This window comes from Mastacembelus armatus, chromosome 15, assembly GCF_900324485.2.
Source record: "Mastacembelus armatus chromosome 15, fMasArm1.2, whole genome shotgun sequence".
Lineage (NCBI taxonomy): Eukaryota > Metazoa > Chordata > Actinopteri > Synbranchiformes > Mastacembelidae > Mastacembelus > Mastacembelus armatus.
In genome coordinates, this window is record NC_046647.1 from 13,624,437 (window position 1) to 13,643,193 (window position 18,757).

An 18,757-nucleotide genomic window follows, 5' to 3' on the forward strand; every position below is an offset into this window, starting at 1 on the left:
TGTACCCAAGTTTGGTTTTGAGTGAGAGCATTTCTGTATTTGGTTTGTATTTTCTGCATCTGCAGCATATTTTACTATTTTGCTCATTTGTTCTCTAGGTACATGTATTTTTTTTTTTAATGGACACTCCATTGATTTCTTTGGTGTTGGGGAGTCCTCCTGCATATGTCAAAAAAGTAGAATAAAGTCCAGTTGTAGCTCCAGACAAAGCTGCATTAAATATGATACACTGACTCAAGTGAAATCACTGTTCTTTTTTTTTTTGGTTGTGCTGCTGTCTGGTTTTAAAAATCAGTTCAGTGATCAACATTAGTAGAACTGTTTCCAAAAAGTTTAATATTAAAAATGCCAGTGAGCTACATTTATCTTCTTGTGGTGACAAACAGCTCCGACTGAGACAAAAGATACTGGCACAAAAGACACAGGTCTGTGATCACACTTTGCTGTTTTCTGTATTCACACTGCATATGAAAATTGGGATCTGTGACTTAGACTTCACTGGGACTAGAACTGGGACTTGGACAATCCAAACCTGGGCACAAAAATAGTTTCTACAATTGAAGGACTGAACCAGAAATGAGCCATAACATGTGATTAATAGTAACAATAGTAAATAAGTGACCCTACTGAGCACAAACTTTTGTTTTCCATCACACAAATGATGCGTCATGATGTCAGTCCTTTACTGATCTTAACACTATATATGGAGAGTACATGGTGGAAAATAAAGAAGCACACTGGCTACTATTCTTATGGATTTTGGTTAGTAAAGTTTGACCACAGTCTGAGATCTCTATGAACACACAGCTGTGAGTGTCAAAGCAGCACAAAGGAACATACACTGAAAATAACGCTGTTCTAAAAATAATTAATCACTTTAATGGCCATGGTTTTAAAAAAAAGGCTGCTAAATATAAATGAATAAAAGTCATCAGATGAGAATAGTTTAAAACAAATAAAGACAAAAGCATGGGCTTACATAAAAATAAATCAAAGCAGCCTCAGAATGATTTTATGTAGAAAAGTGGCATATTTTTATGCTTTTCCATAAGGTCTTATCCAAAGAAAATTGTGAAAATATTGAAATTTTGCAACTGGTCAGGGTGCGGTAGCTCTGCAGACCTATTAACAAAACAGTTTTTCAGCTTTGAGGTTGGACAATGTGCATGGTGGCCAACCTTTAATGCGGTGCACTGGGGCCAGTCAAGATTTGCAGATGTCCTGAGGCACTTACTGCTGGGTTAGTGAGCTGTGCTATTGGGGAAGTCCAGGTCCTGTCTGATAGGAGGATTAAAGCCTAAGGTAGAGGTTTATGCTTTAATGACAGATAGGGTTGACTGCGCTGTGAGCCTGCCAGACGAGTGTGTCCTATCAGCTCCGCAGACATTAAAGAAAGCAGATGAGTGGTTGTTTCTTGCATGTGTGACAAGCAGAGATCCCTTTCTCTTCACCTGGTGAGCTTTTCAGAAGGGGATCCAAATCATCTGAGAGTTTAGAGAGAGGTTGTCTGTCAGTGTTAATGGTTAAAAAAAAAAAAAGGTATCAGATGTTCAGGCATGACTTTATTCTGTAAGTGCCACTGAAGTTGAGGATGTTTTTTTTCTGAAAAGTGGTGAACTGCTGCTACAGAAACAAAGTTGATGAGAATAGTGAGAGTGAATCAAAACATTAAAGGGAGACATGAAAAAAACCAATACGTTGAAAGACGATGGAGGCTCCAATGAGCTAAATGGCGCTGTTAGTTGACCATTTTTGACACTATGAGCAATAATATTACATTAAAATATCGATATGAGCACCTTTAAAGTGAAAGCACAGTCCTTTCAAAATGATTATTAGTTTATTTTCCCAAGATTCCTATAGCTTCCTCACAATTAATTACAATTTGCTTTAATTTTCTCCAGCAGTGATCACCTCCTCATTTCTGCTGTGCACTTCATTTTAAGACAATAGTGTCAATCAACAGCACCAATAAAAGTCAAGTAAACCTGTGCTGCATGCTGACATTTTACATGATTTAATCTTATTTCCATAATGAACACACTAGGTATTCTAACCCTGTTAGAATTAGTATAGAGCTGGGTTACACTACTGTATATGTGGGAAGCGTTTAAACATAGGGAGACATTTTATCTTTATTATATCTCGCAAACAGCATTGTAGCAGACAAAGTCATCACACAAACATTGATTTAGTGGGATCCCAAAGTGGGACTGTGATGCTATCGTCCAAATGCTTAATTTTAATTCACACCCTGCACTCTCTCGACAGTATTCACCAGTTATCTAAGCAAAACACCTTACTAGATGATAGGCCTTTCTTTGGTACACTGACATCTCTGGGCAGTCAAAAATGGAATTTCTCTATGGGTAGAGCACAGCTGCAGCACTATTTAAAGGTCACAATAACCCAAGACTGATAAGCCCAAAAATGTGGCACCCACAAGGACAAAATACAATTTAATATGTTGTGGCTTGTGTATGTACCTGCAGAATGGAGAGTTAGAAAAATGCTTACAGGTAAAATTGTTTGTTTCAATGCGACAAAAGCAGGAGTATGTCTATTATGTTTTTTACTATAATAAATACATTTTAACTACAGGAACAAAAATATTCTTCCTCATACACATCCAGAATAGTCCCAGCGCTGGACTCAGACTAGCAGACAGTATCAGTCATTGAAAATCCATTTCATGCCCCAAGGTTATGAGATGCTAATCAAGCTGTCTCATTAAGCAGCAGAGGATAAATTCTAGTTAAGGGATAATGAAAATGACTATGCTTATTATCTTAATTGTATTTTTGCTGAATAAATAGTGATCTGAGCATACAATTTCAAGGCATGTCATACTGGGACAGGTACAGATGTACCTCCACCCTCTGACCAACCCTGTTTTCAAGGTTTCATCACTTTTTTCAGAGGAGATTAAAAACAGCAAGGGATGGTAAGGTGACTGGGGGAACGGTTCAAGGCCAAATTCCTTTAGCTTGACAGGCTGTGAAACGAAAGCAAACCTAATGTAGATTTTACAGAGAGTGTTGCACAAAACACACAACCTGTCCCCTATGATTGATGCATACAACCAGGAAGAGTGCAACAAGATATATGAGATTTTATCCAAAAAGATCTGTGGTGCTGCAGCTTCACCAGTCCAAATCCATGCATAGTATACACATATTTTCCTCAAAATTATTCATGCATACTTTCTGTACACAGAGTGGGGTAAAGTATATTTACTAAAGAAGGTTACTATAATTCTGAGGTATGTTATTTGACCTTTAGACCGCTACTTCATTACATTTCAGTGGAAAACAATATGCTTTCACTGCGCTACATTAATTTGAACATCTATAGATGTTACTTTTTATATTAAGAATTTACATAAAACATTATAATTTTATAAAAATGATGCATTACAATGCATTAAAATATCCACCACCATATAAAGTCGTTAAAGTGAGCTCCACTCCAACCTATTAAAACATTAAGGTACTTCATTTTTTATGTCATACATTAAAATATATAAATACTAATAAACCTTATATTAATAATATAGTTCTGAGAGATATCCATACTGTATCATAAACAGTTTCTTTAAGAACATTTTGAAGATAATTCTACACTTTTACTTTGTAAATAAGCCTGAAAGTCTGTGGGATGATTTTGTGAAAATATAAGCTGAGCAACAGCAGCACAACATATCAATTACATTTTTTACAGAAATTACAACTGTGCAGTTGCACCCCCCCCGACGCCCCATTCCTTTGATACATTTTATAGTATGCTTAAACTCTATAGTTAATAAATACTTATTGTATACAGTATACAATTCTAAATTGTGTGTAGCTGTACGAATTAATGTATTGTTAAATCTAAAACTGCATATGAAGAGACCACAAATAAAGGTAAGATGGAATGAGATGATATGTATAAGCTTGAGTTTTGTTTTCTTAGTTACCATATTATTGGTGCTCAATCTATGTTGTATCATAGAACAGGACTAAACATGCCCTTTTCTGAACACACATTTTGACTTCATAGCAGGAGAAGCACAGATGGAAGTAATAACATTAATGAAGGTTTACATTGCGGAGTGTCAGTAAGCCAGGTCAGCGAGCCAGCGTGCACAATGCCAGAGTCCTACAACTGGCTGCTATAACGTGTCAAAGCGTGACAATGGCCCACAGTATAAAGAATAATTTAATCAGTACTCATTATTTCATTGTTGGATGACATTTATTCAAATAAATCAATACATTGTTATCATGTCAAACACAAAACCATGCAGAAGAACGGTTCCAAGTAATAATTTAATTGCTTTACATTGAATGAATTTGCAGTTAGATGGCAGCTGTTAGCTCAAATGAGAACTTTTAGACTGCTGAAATGTGAAAGAACAGATTAACTACCTGCTTCAAATGTTATAATTCCATTAAATGGAGCATATATATAAGTAAGGCCCTGCTCCACCTCTTGGATGGCTCAGTAGAACAGCTTGACTTGTGAGGTATTTACAGTGTGCACCATTTTACTCTTCTTTCCAGTGTCTGCATCACTTTCTTGTTATTCTTGTGGAGTGTGCTCTTGATCAAAGTGTTGCTTTATGTGGCTAATTACCATTAAGTGAAAGTGCAGTGTTACCAAGATGTTTCAGATAGTGACACTGCAGTGTTGTAGGGTGCTGACTATGCAATTAGGTCACATAAGCTGTTGTTGGACAACTGCTCTGTCCCTCTGGACTGCACTATTGTGCTTGCTTTGCAGAGCTGGCACTATGCTCAGTATACAAAACCAGGAGCTCTTGCCTGTGTTGTATTGTACTTGTGATGTTTTTTGCTGTTGTTTATGATCATGAGTATATTGTTTCACAAATCATTTTTATTCTTCAGTTATTGATCTCATGGTTCTCATGTTTTGGCTCAAAGTTCCACTGGTTTACATTAAACATCTAATAAGGAATAGGTTTAGTTGACCTCAGTTGAAGTTATGATTTTTTTTGGGGGGGTCATTGTTTGCATTTTCAGTGTAACTGGTTGTATTACTGCTTGGTGGCACACACCAAGAAACTGGCTGAACTGGCTTTGCTTTTATAGATCTGAAATCAATTGAGTAGAGTGAGGAGTTCCTGAACACAGCTTAATTACTTTCTCAACAGTGATCCTGAGGAGGAAACGGCAAATTGATTTCTATGTGTGTCCCAGGGGGCTCACTGGACTAAAGCATGCCACCTATGCTCCTGAGGCATAGTTAAATGCTCCTCTGCCCTAATAGGACAGACCTAATCTGTAAACTGTATTTAAAACATAAGAGTTGTGCCAGTGGTACAGTATGAAATAGCTACGAGGTTGAGAAACATCATCAGGTTTTATATAGTGGGAGCTGTTGTCCAGGTTCTACCATAACTTGTGATCTTGATATATCAGCAAAGGAATTTAAAGGAAGACTTTAATATAGACATCTTTTAGCAGGAAACTATACAAAATATTGTCTTAGTGTAACACTAAACCCACAGACTCAAATTACCAAAACCAGAAAGCCAATTCTGTTTTATTGGGCCTTAAACTTTATAGTCTTTAGATACTGATGGAAGCCAAGAACCTTGTATCATCTTTCTTTGATTAGACTACTATCTAATTAAAAGCAGGTCAGAGGTGGTAACTATCAGTAAACCAGATATCCATACATTATCTTGTCCTGCTTTTTCCTCATTAGGGTCACAGGGATCTGCTGGAGCCTATCCCAGCTCTCTTTGGGTGAAAGGCAGGGGTACACCCTGGACAGGTCACCAGTCCATCACAGGGCCACATAGAGACAAACAACCTCACACACTCACACTCACTCCTAGGGGCAATTTAGAGTCACCAATCAACTGACATACATGTTTTTGGACTGTGGGAGGAAACCAGAGTACCTGGAGAAAACCCACACAAGCACAGGGAGAACATGCAAACTCCACACAGAAAGGTCTTTTCTGGGTCTCAAACCAGGAACCTTCTTGCTGTCAGGCAACAGTGCTAACCACTCAGGCACCGTGCTGCCTATTGAACAGTCATTTATCTCACAATTAGTAACATATGCTTCCAGACAAGATTTTAAAGGGATTCATGTAAAAAAGTTCAAAATGATTCTAAATAGACATTACAGATTAAGAAATAATTTTCAGTTCTGTCATCTTCATGAATCATGCAAAACATTTGATGTAAATGTAAATAAATAACATTTATCAGCAAAATAGCAGCTGGACATAGTGATACACAGTATATGAAATGAATAATGATATAGACAGTAAAGCATTGAACACACTTAATATTTACAGAAAACAGTTATTCCCTGTAGGTAAATGTTTCTGGTAGTGACGTAGCATTGTTGTGGTTGTCTACCTACTGTACAGTTACACAATGTATGTAATATATACTGTATTCTGAGTGGAACAGATTATCAAAATACTACATTGAAATATGTTATGTTGCAATCTGTGTTGCTGCACTGATGCCATTTTTCTTGGCTGCCTGTTGCTTCAGTCTGTGGGCACAAACTCAGCGGAGCAGCTTTCCTTGATTACAGTAGCAGTAAAGCACTTTTGTTCTTCACAAGCTGCTGTGTGTTGTTGCTTCACTGCCTGATGGAGCAGCCTCATTAGGCTACATTTCAAACTTTGTCAGTACTGACATTGCATAACTCAGGATACCGCGTGCTGTGTTGTACAGTGATTTATGGTCATTGTTCTTCACTGTACCCTTGGGTGCTTTGGTGCACTGAAAACTTTGTTTTCTGATGACTACGCCAAAATAAACAGACACTGCCCGATGACTTTCTATTAGTCTGTTTAAGACTCAGTGGCATTTTCAGTGCCAGACGTATTTGTGCAAAGGATGGAGCAGGTAAAGCTGCAGTAGAGTGCCCTGAGCAGGAGATGCCATCCACCAGTTGACAAGTAAAATTAATGAAACAATATTACACACATTAACAAGCTTAGCATCTTACAATTTATAAATTCCCATTACTGGTCAGAAAATATAATTCAGGACCTTAAAGTGGTGTGTTGTGTTGTTTTAGGAAAAAGATGTGTTTGTTGTTTCTCTTACCTTTGGATACTGTTGGACTGGAATGAGAACTCTTTCAGAGAGTTTGATATTTTTATTGCTGATGATATCGAGGTATTTCTTCATGTCACCATCTTTTCTCAATTCATCACCTTCATATTTTTCAATCTCTGCAGAAAACCCCCCAAAAAGAGAGATAGGGAGATAATTAGTTTTGTGGTACAGAGCATTTATGTAACTAAAAAAGCACCAGTCTGCTGCAGCACAACAAACACTGTGACGTTAGGCTGTGACAGCATTAGGATAAACTTAACTATACATACATTGCACCACATGCTGCTTATTCTGTGCTTCTGCTGTACATATACTCACATTGCAATCTTAAGGATATGAGATTACCCTGCTGACTCCTGATACATCCTTTACATCAGGCCATGTAATCTCATGATCCAGTAATTCTAGTCAAAATAACACAGCAGCAAACAGTAACACTCAGCTCATTGTGTCTGGCTTCACCACAAACTGAGCTGTGGGCTGTCAGCAGTCTCTCAGCCCCACACAGCACACGACTTAAACGGATGTCGGATTAAACATCTAATATATTTGATGCAATCAGTGAAGAGTCGCTGCGGGTTAAGCTTAGATCTGTAAATTCTCATATTAAGGTTATATTTGGACATTACTGACTCATATCAAACTGCAGTACTTCTTCTGATAAAGATGTGTGAAAATTTGGTGACTGATGTAATGTACAGCGCTTGTGCTGAAACATGGCACATTGAATGTTCTAGAAATTTATCTTATTAAATTTAATATTATTCATTGAGAAATTAATGTTTTTTCACCTAGCTGGAAACCTCTTTAGTTGCTAATTAATACTCAATGGAATTACAATTATCAGACTGCAACACACTTGCGGGACAATAAAACATGTTGCTAAACATAACAGACAAGGAGTCACTCACTACTCCTATTGAAACTCAAAGGTTCATTTAGACTGGAGCATTTCACCCATAGCTGAGCTGTCAATAGTTTTGGAAACGCTGTGAGATTAACAAACACTGGATGAGACAAATAAAAGGCAAGTTTGTTTCTTTTTTTTAATCCCTTAACAGCATGTTGTTGTAAATTTGAATTAATACTTTTATCTGCTTTTGCAAATGCTCACTAGGGAAGGAAGTTGACTAAGAACAGAGATATGTGCTCACGAGTGGCTGAATCCACCTTAAAGATGTTAGAATTTAGTATCAGTTTGTGTGGAATTTGTATTGCCATATTGGAAAAATATTCCACTTTTAATGATCACAGTGAAGTGTCCCTCTGAAACTTATCCTTGCTGCAACCTTCTGGATATCCATAGCTCCAGCTTAATGATGCCTCTGTTCTGGGCAGTCCCAATATTCACTCATTACAGTTTGTAATGGCCAGTGGCTTCAGTTTTACACTATGAATTAAGGTCACCAATCTCCAGTTTGAAATGTGCTGATTTCCCCCAGTGCGACACAAGCGCTCTGATTTTCTGATTGTGCCGATTGTCTGAGGGAGATCATTTAAATTGGAACACACTGTCTCTGCGTTTTTGAAGTTTCTCTCTGAGATGACTCTCACCCAAATCTGCATAACTTATCTCTAAAAGTTTGAAGTCGTCAACATGGAAGAGTGTAAATGAATTAATTAAATTCAGGTTATTAAGTATGTAGAACTCGCTGCTTTATGGAAGAGCTTTATATTAACAGAGGTATTTAAAGAACTGCCTTCTGGAGTTACTGAAATAAACCACAATATTTTCATTCAGTCATTTAGATTCATATTGAAAACATACACACGTATGGTTTCCCCCAGTGAGGGTGTAATGGAAAGGAGTGCGTCATTTCAGCCCAGTGAACTCTGAACTGGTAATGCTCACTCATGCGACCCTCGCTTGCCGCTGGGTACAAACGGTACCCAGGTCCTCTTGCCGAAATCACACCCTCTAATCTTTTATTCAGCAGATTCACACCTGCGTATGTGACACTTTATGGCAGACAGGTGTCCCGGGACAGCAGGAGCCTACAAAATACTGTATGCCTTTTAAAAATATCATTTATGTAGTTTGCCTGAGGACATAAATCAAACACAATCTGTGGTGTGGAAATACATGCATATTTTGACCGATTCTATATATAGTCTGCATATTAACGAGCTGAAAATATCATTAAACTAAATATATAAATACATAAAGGGAAAAGTGTGTTTATAGTCATGTTAGCAGTGGGGCTCTGAGCCTTTCAGTTGATCCACCACTATTCCACACTAAAATATCTAAACAACCCCTCAATGGATTGTCATTAAATTAAGTCGTTTTACACCATGCAACAGTTATGTGCCTAAACATTGACAATAACATTGTCAGATTAGAACAGACAGATTTGAACAGTATTATTTTTCAATCAGTGATTTCTAATGATTGTGAATGGCACTGACAAACAATGTCAACATTTAAATAGAAGCGGATCTAAAAAGGCTATCATCTGTCAGTCTGGAAGGCAGATTTTGTCATGATTTTGAGGACTTGTTGCTGTTAAGATGTTGTGTTGGAGATTGTAATGATGGGGAACACATGAAATTTGTGACACAACTCTCAGTGCAAATCTACAGATACAAAAGTATATTTTCATGTAGAGATACTCCAGTTGTAGGTTCCATCAACACTTTATTTTGTAGATATTCTCACAGATTAGTCTTAGACTTGCATGTGGGAGAGAATTTGTTTTGGGTTACATTTTCCTTGTGAAGTTTTTCACTTTTCAAATGGGCATAGTGTTCATATCATTTGAATAAAGTAATGGTGCTTTTATAACTCATGCAGATGATTATGCTCTGGAACAGTGTATAACGTGAAACACCGTTATTCTGGTCTGCAGCCTGTGACTGAACTCAGAAAACGACTCTGTGTATGTGTGTGACAAAGAGAGAGAGGTTGAGAATGACTGGGAGAAAGTCTGAAAAAGGAGGAAAATTAGCATATATGTGGTAAATCTGAAAGAGCCTTCACACTGGTATCATCATTGTCAAATATGTGGTAGAGAGCGGCAGGAGCCTAAAGATCAGAGAAGTGAGAATGTGCTTTGAAGGTCACTGGTTTCAGTCCTGACACAGGATGAAAAAAATCTCATTGGGTGAAACTGAATGAGTAAAACACTCCCAGTGACTATTCCAGCGCTCCTGATCCCCTGTGTTGTGCTGCCCAAACTGCAACAAAGCTGCTCAGTGGCCAAGAATGAAAAGAAAACTGTGGTTTAGCTGGGCAGCTAACAGATAAATGTGTGCAACTGTACAGACTAGGTTTTCCTGAAAAAGAGAAATGTACTCAGTCAGCTTTCCTTGGCTTAAGGTTAAATACATTTGCTTTGGTCGGTATGCAGCAACACAGAGCATCGACACTCACAGAGGAACGGTTTGAAATTCATCTTTCCTCTACAGCATTAAAATGTCAATAAACACATACACACACACACACACACACAACAGCTGGGTTCCTTCAGTAAATCAGTTGCACCACCAGAAAACATTTAGGTACTAAACAGAATATTTTTTCTTAACAAAAGAATCCTTTGTCATTGGGCTATGCAATGAATACACTTCCTATGACAGACTGTGTGGCACTGACTACATGAAATCTTTTATAATATATAGACTTGAATTCAGGGAAATCTAAAATTCATCACAAACTCTGAAAGGAAAAGGCCACAAACTTAAGTATCCCACATTGTTTGAGGTACTATCAGTATAAAGTATGCAGTTTAATAACATAAGAATGGGAATGTAAGATGTGATGGAGATAATATGTTTACTGCTCTGTTCTTCTTCTTCACATTGTAGCTTTATTGGATTTCAGATGTTGTTTGCCATGCCGCGAAAGGATGCAGTTTGTTCTGCAGCTGAATGGAAGCTGTTTGTGAAATGTGTGTGCTTTTGATGATATTGGTGAGATCAAATTGTCTCTTACTACTCCGCTGTGGGGTTATGCTTTTTCACTGATGGGTCAACAGAGAAACATGAATCCAAAGAAAACTCAGACTTTAAAATACAACCAAACAGTGATACAAATGATTCATTAAAATGAATCCAAATAAATATATCAGAACAAAGGTTTGCATTGTCATGACACACAGGGATTTGAAGACAGAGCATGAAGATGAACATTATCACCTTTTGTTATTATGGCTCTATATTTTGCAAATCTGGGTAAAAGACTGAAAACCTTGAACCTGCAATTTGATGGGTGCACATTAAAGAAAAACCGCAGTTGCTAAATTACTTTTAACTTCCAATTTCTCCCAGGTTCAGATGCTGGTACCAGTGTTTTCACAACATTTATCCACTTTCAATAAACTCCCCTAAACTCTGTAAAAACAGTGAATTACTGTGAATGTAGATATTAAAGTACTCATACAAAAATGTTTTGACAAGGTGTTGAATATTGTCAATATTGAACTGAGTGATTATTACTTTATATGTGTTATTGCACACCAACTGAAATTAGAGGCCAAAAAGCAAAGGCTTTGTCGACTGCTGCCATTAGCATGTAGACAGCTAAATTATTCACTTATTTCTTCTACCTACTGAACAGTATATCTCCAATAATGACTTTACAATAGGAGCAAAAATGAATCGGTCTAATTAGTCTCCAATAACTGATTGCTTGTTCATGTCAAACACAGAAAGAGGTAGTAAGTGCTCCACTTGGCAGAGCGGACCTGGTAGGGGGGCTGGACTAGGAGACATGCAATTAGCTTTGGCCTTTTTCGCCGCTGATGAATGTAAATGCATGGGTTTGGAAATATACGCCACTGTTTGGCCACAAGCTGTGTATGTGTTTTCAACTGTGAGGCACCAAGACAAATTACATTATTGCAAATGACAAAGTGATGAAGTGTTAAATCTTCAATCTAATTATAATGCCATCTTCAAATTCTCAGCTGAATGTGTGATAGAAAGTAAAGTGAAACATAATTAGTATTGCGATGAAATATATATATAAAAAAAGCGAAATATACACATTTTATTCAGCATGCTGATAGTTTGTTTAAATAAAACATTGTATTTGTGTTTATATTTGCTACATTCTGGCTGTTATATCAATATCTTACCATACTGCATGAAGTGTAACTTGTAGGTCTATTGTAAATTTACACTAAAATATGAAAATACAACTCTGCTAGTGTGGAATGCACATTGTAACGTATGTGTTTGGCACAAGACACTTTAGAAAGGGATGATTAAAGGCACAAAGCCTGATTGTGCTTTTACTTTTGAATCTTCTGAAGGACATTTGTAAATAGGAAGACAACAGGGTCCATCAGTTAGCACTCTGATGTTTCATAGTGTTTTTCAGCCATATTCACACAATTTTCAAGAGTTAATGTTAATTTCATGCAATAATTCCAGTATATTATTGTACAATAATAAATATTTGAGTGAAACATACTGTATGCACAACCGTGTCTGACTGATTAGCTCAGTAATCTGTGTAAATGTAATTACCATACCAGTAAAAATGGACAAAACACTACATTTAAGTTCAAAGTGTGGGGCCTGATTGATTTATAAAACCCTGAACACACACTGAGTAAAACATCAGATCAAATATAAGTATAAAAGGCTAAAATACACCTAGCTGATATACACCAACTCACTCACTTCAGATTCTACTGAACTGAGATTGACTTACTGGATACGTTCCACTGTAATGACAGAATATAAAAAACAATTACAATAAACACCAACACACTACAATTAAAACCACAGATGTGGTAATCTGGCTTCTTTCCTAAATATCCAGTCATGTTTCCTTTTTTATTTGACCCTGATTTTGTTTGTTTTGTATTTAAAATCCCATGGAGTCTCTTATTTCTTCATTTAGGACTTTCGTGACATAGATGAACATAAGAGGCACAGTAACGCCATCAGATATCTAATCTCTTTTGTCTGGGTGCTGCGGCTTTGGCTCATCCACTCATTTCAGTTGCTTGAAATGCTCATGACCTTGGAATTTAATCTTATTCGACCCATGCACTCATTGTAAGTCACTATTGATAAGAGTGTCTGTTAAATGCTGAAAATATAATGCAATGTCTCACTTTTCTGAAATGTAATTTTTGTGTCCTTTTGATAGGTCATACTACATGGGGTAGTGTTTATCTGTTGCTATGAGCCAGGTCACTGCAGGATGCTGCGGAGGCCATCTCATAACAAATATTCTGAAAATGTGAGCAACAATCTCTAAATAAGAAAGATAGATTAATTCAACACCAACTCTTACACAGAGAACCGCACTCTGCAGTAAACCCAAATCACATGCAGGAATATAAGCAGTGTCTTTTTACTAAAAGTTGTACTTTCTGATCAAGCAGGCACCTTGTACCTGTTGAGAAAGACCTCTGCCCCTGCAGTATACGCAGTATACTGTATATTTGTATACTGATTGTATTCTGCACCATAAAAAAGCAGTGACTGTTTGCATTTAAAGCCTCACATCTTTAGGGTAGGCCCATAGAGTAAGATTTTTACCTCACAGTCACCCACTGAAGCTTGCCATCTCAATTTCTAATTATTACTCTGTGTTATCAGCTGACTAAAACTAAGGCTGTAACGGTTGCAGTGCATTGCACAGGTTCATACTGTGTCTGATTAAATTTAATTAAAGTTAAAGGATCATTTGCCAAAATTTGGCATGAGCTTGTTTTTTGACAGACCTGGAATATACAATGCATGTCAGCAGGACCCATGAACCACAAAAATGTATGGCACAGTGCGCAAAAGAAAACTTGAACTCCTACACTTAGAATGGCTAAATACAATATATAGCACAAAACTCCAATATCGTGTGGATTAAAGTTTGTTTGGAGCTCAGGCTCTGTGGTGTTTCATATCAAAAGCATTCACGGCAGTAAACCTAATACATGTAGGAATTTTCTCATTCTCTTGCTTTCTTATCCTTTACTTTACATGAGTCATGGTGTTGGTGCTCCTCCATAGAGTAGGCTATATTAATTTTTTATTCAGAAAAGCCTACATTGTTCATCTTGTAGATTTGCTTGTCTCGTTGCCATGTCTAGCAACACTTGTGAGACAATTTGAGATATTATATAGCCTGTCAAAATGCTTAGAAACAACGTAAACTAAATCTTGTGATTAATACCCCCTTCACCTTAAAATGGAATCATACACACTTGCTTTAGTTTTTCTTTTCCACCAGTGTTCCTCTCACCTTCCATCAGTCATTTCACTGCCTTCCTGTCTGCTTTTTCACCTTATTAGGAATCCCATTGGTTTTCAGGGCAAGACCAGGCTACGTGTCATGTAGGTAGGTCTTGAAAACCACTGGGATCTATTAAAGGTTTCCCTTTCTTGTCTCTACGTTCAACCCAGCTTTCAACAACTTACATTGTTCTTTACTCAGAGGCAAATTAAAGTGCATAAATAAAGGAACTGACTTGTATCTGTGAATCTGTGCAGTCATTAAGCTCATGGTACAATAAAATGAGCTGAGTCCAAAAAAATCAGTATTCGGGGGGGAAAGTGAGAAGACTGGTTGACAGCCTTATATACAAAGTTATATATGTTATATTTATTGTTATTCACAAAAAACATCACTGTTTTTCAGGTTATTTCCTATCATGCTCCCATCTGACAGAATTCTCCTCCTCACACTGGAGGAGCTTCATCTCAAACAGCTTTAAATGTGCTCAAAGAAAGACAAATGATTTTACAGGAATAATTTAAGAACATGACTAATTCATTTGATAAATATGGAGCTGCTAACCAAGACCCCAGTAAATCCATGTTATGCTGTTTATTGTGCATGATGTGAATAATGCAGGATTACATGCTTTGCTATTTAATGATAAATGGCTGCAAATCTACAGTTCTGTAAACCCAGTTTATCTTGCTGTACACTGATATGTATGATTCTGCATTATACATGAGACTGACAAAAAATGATATCAACTGTGGTTAAAATTGTGAACATTATTTCACATGCTACCCACAGCTGATTATGCCGAACATTTTCAGGGTTGATGTTATGAGACTGACTGAACTTATTATGTTGTTTGATCATTATTACACATGATGAATCTGGTCTGTATTGACCTTGCGAACACAATTCTTTTCAGGGAAATATATGCTTTTCTACTGCAATGTCTTACAGTGTATTATATTTCTGTGTAGAGTATTGCACGGTATTGTTGTAGACTATACTGCACCATATTGTATGATGAAATATACTTGCTGCCAATTAAAGACTGCTCTAGCTGAATCAAATTAATAAATGAGAACAGAATGGCAGTAAGTGAAAACATCCCATATATAACACACATTTCTACTTGCTAAATGCTTGATCACTGCAGTGGATATGATAAAGACAGCATTTTCTGTTTGTATCTCGTTTATGTGAGTCAACCTTGAGTAAATTTGGCATAGCGTACTGTGTGACAGATGATCCCATCTGCATCACAGTTACCGACAAGAGTGGGACTGTCAGACGTCTCATCGACATATTTCAACAGGAACGCTCAAGGGTCAAAAGCACCAGAGCACAGACACCCTGTCCAATCAGAACATGTTAACCTAACATACAGTTTGATTTGATCTCTTTTATCAAAAATGTCTGTTATAAATCATTGCTTAAGCCCGATTTTGGTGCTTTATTAGGGCACAATGTAAGTTTATAATGATTGCTTTAAATTGGGTGGGTTTAGATATTGCATTCAAATGGGAAACTGCTCATCATTTTCCTAACAGCTTTATTTTAACCTAGATGTAGAAATCAAATTATCTATTTTCATATTTACGCTTACCCTTCCACACACCATGTGCAGTATAGTCCAGGGCATGAGTGAGCACCGAGTCTGGATTTCCACTGGAGAAATGCAAAAGTCACATTCTTAGATGAGGTGCGCTGAGCTGAGTTCTGGTGTTTGCTCTCCTCTCAAAAGTGACACGTTCTCAATATGTGAATGAGATCAAGACTACCTGCAGTATGAAGAAGTACTTTATATTCCGCAAGCTGAACTTTATTATACTGCTTTGTTGAACACATCATGTCAGAGGAAACACTGTAAGACATCTGTCCCATTGGCATTAAGTCCTTTCTTTGACATTGATGCTACATAGTTATCTGTTATTGTAAGAGTTCATCTGAAGAGAATGGGATTCTTATGCTAAACTACATTCACCTAAACAGTTTTCTTTGTCATATTAGAATATGTGAAAACTGTCTTTACTTGAAAATCCTGGTCTAACTCCATGTTCAATAGAAAACAGTTGACAGCACATTGTACATACATATTTTTAATCCAGTCAGTCATCAAACTGAGGTAATTGGTTCTTTCACCATTTTAGTCCTGAACATTTCCACTTCATTTTCTGGGTGTTTTGTGCCAGTGCTTGACCTTGGTGTGCAGTGGGGAATACTCTTTGACCTCACACACACTCTACTTTCAGTGCTCACTGCATTTCTTCACTTGGTGCTAGAAAACCTCAGAAAAGTTCTGCACTGGGATCCAAAGAGCTCTGCCATCAAGCAAACCTTAAAGAGCCCAGGGCAATGTGCTAAAATAACCTCCCATTAGGTCACTGCACTTCCTCAAAATGCAATGCAATTGTGTTTTCACTTGCAGGGAATGTCACTGATAATTGTCTACAACGATCAGACTGAAAATAACTGTCTTACCTTCTGCAAGCAGGCGCACCGCATGCACAAAAGAAGGCTCCAAGCTGTTTTTCTCGGCCACCAGTTCAGGTAAGTATTTATCTGGATGCATTATTATCACAGCGGTCCTGTTTACTGGCCGTGCAGGTGAGACGACAGGAGTGCCGAGCGTCGGAATGCAACTATAAACCTTCCCGCTCCTGCTTTGCGTAGCTTCAGTTTGGCAGTCTTAATGAGCACCACAGACACAAACCCTCCAAAAAAACAAAAAACAAAAACAAAAACAAAAAAACTAGTCATCCAAGGTCTGCGAGATGCTTGAGAGAGGATGAGTTGTAATTCAGAGGTATGAGCCCATCTCTGCCACCGCTGCCTGCTTCCTCTCCTCGGCACCCCGCCAGACTCTCAGACTCGCTGGGTCCGCAGACCGTGCTGCTCCCCGCCCCTCAGCAACATTATTGGCCATATTCTGGGACTGGCGCTGCTGGGAAACAAAGGCGACCTGTGCTGAGCTGAGCGCATACAAATTGGGCGATGCGCTCAGGGGGGAATGATTTTTTAAAAAAGTTGAGGTTGCACCGTGTCGGGATTGACCTGCAGTCCCTGCAATACTGCCACATCCAAATGGTAGTTGCTTTATTTTATGCAGCTTATGTTGCAAATCCTCCCTTATTAAAAAGAAGAATTACAATTGAGATGACTGTCCACTAAAACTATAGGCTACATGTTGTGTTGTTTCAATGAGTTGAAACAGAAATGCTGTAGACCTACAGAATACACCATTATAGGCCACTGTAAACTCCTTATTCAGTGTCTGCCACACTCTGTCCTTTCTATATTAAACTGATACCATGCTGTATTTTCAGTCTGGGGACTTTCAAAGGCTGAGAGCTGAGCTTGTTTTATAGCTGACTTTGATTAAAGCGAAATCAGTAATGTCATAGACTGGGAGTAAGTGATAGCACCTTATCAACGCCAAACTTCTCTTATCCAATTAGTTCCTGATTCAGCCGAGGCACACTGTATTAGTCTCCAGACTTCACCTCGGAGCAGACTGTGCTGTATGGCCACTGGCCTCTGTGCCACTCTCCTTGGTGCTGAACACATCCTGCTTCATTGATATTTATATGTGGATGACATTGCATGTGAAGAATGGTCCTTTCTGATGCTATAATTTATCACCCCGGGTGGCTCTCATTTAAAGTGTCCCATGAGAATAAACAACATCAAGTCATTTTCTGAGTAGTAGTATACAGTAGCATATAGGTCTGGTTTAAATCTCAATAAAAGGTGGTCATACAAAAGCATTGTCTTTCAAATGTGACATCCATCCATCCATTAGATATAAGTGCTTATTCCTATTTAGGGTCACAAGGATCTGCTGGAGCCTATCCCAGCTCTCTTTGTGTGAAAGAGAGCTGGTACACCCTGGACAGGTCAGCAGTCCATCACAGGGCCCCACATGTGACATGTTTGCTTTATTTTGCTAAGCAAATACACCAACTTTTAGTTTTCTAAATTATGTGGCCTAGCTGTTGCTCAAAGAGGTCAAGACAAGAAGAACTTGTTTATTAGTGGATTACATTACATTATCTTAAAGCAGTTTTATTGCCAGGCACTGACAGCGCTGTAAGCAGTATAAGCATGAATGTGAAATGCCTGTCTTGTCCCCTGGCTACGATATTGACTTGAATCCTAAAGTCATCTGCAGCAGAGCACGCGGGCTGCTTTGCTTACTCGCAAATTAATTTTGAGCAAAGGAAGCTGGTGAATGACCAATTCTAGCTACTTGACCTTTAACGTTGATTCTGACTGCACTGATCAGAATTATAAAGACTGTGTGTGCTGTCAGGTGAATTAGGGCTTATTTTCATATTATGTGTGTTTATTATCAGTTTATATGCACCAATTGTGTTAAAATGTGCAAATTAAACTAATGTGACACAACTACATTTGTCTGTAAAATCTAATACGGTCATTTTAGAGATGCTCTACTACATGTTAATAACTGAACACA

At 37.8% G+C, this 18,757-nt stretch overlaps 1 protein-coding gene across 2 annotated transcripts in view; it reads right to left on the bottom strand.

Moving 5' to 3' along the window:
* The window catches only part of khdrbs2 (KH domain containing, RNA binding, signal transduction associated 2), a 49,831-nt gene extending 32,857 nt beyond the window's left edge, over positions 1-16,974 (bottom strand). For both annotated transcript variants that reach the window (XM_026309692.1, XM_026309691.1), the window contains exons 1-2: positions 16,762-16,974; positions 7,086-7,213 (exon numbers count right to left, since the gene is read on the bottom strand). In XM_026309692.1, the coding sequence (XP_026165477.1) occupies positions 7,086-7,213; positions 16,762-16,852 (219 nt within the window). In that variant the 5' untranslated portion in view covers positions 16,853-16,974. The remainder of the gene's footprint in view (positions 1-7,085; positions 7,214-16,761) is intronic.
* Between the last annotated feature and the right edge of the window lie 1,783 nt (positions 16,975-18,757).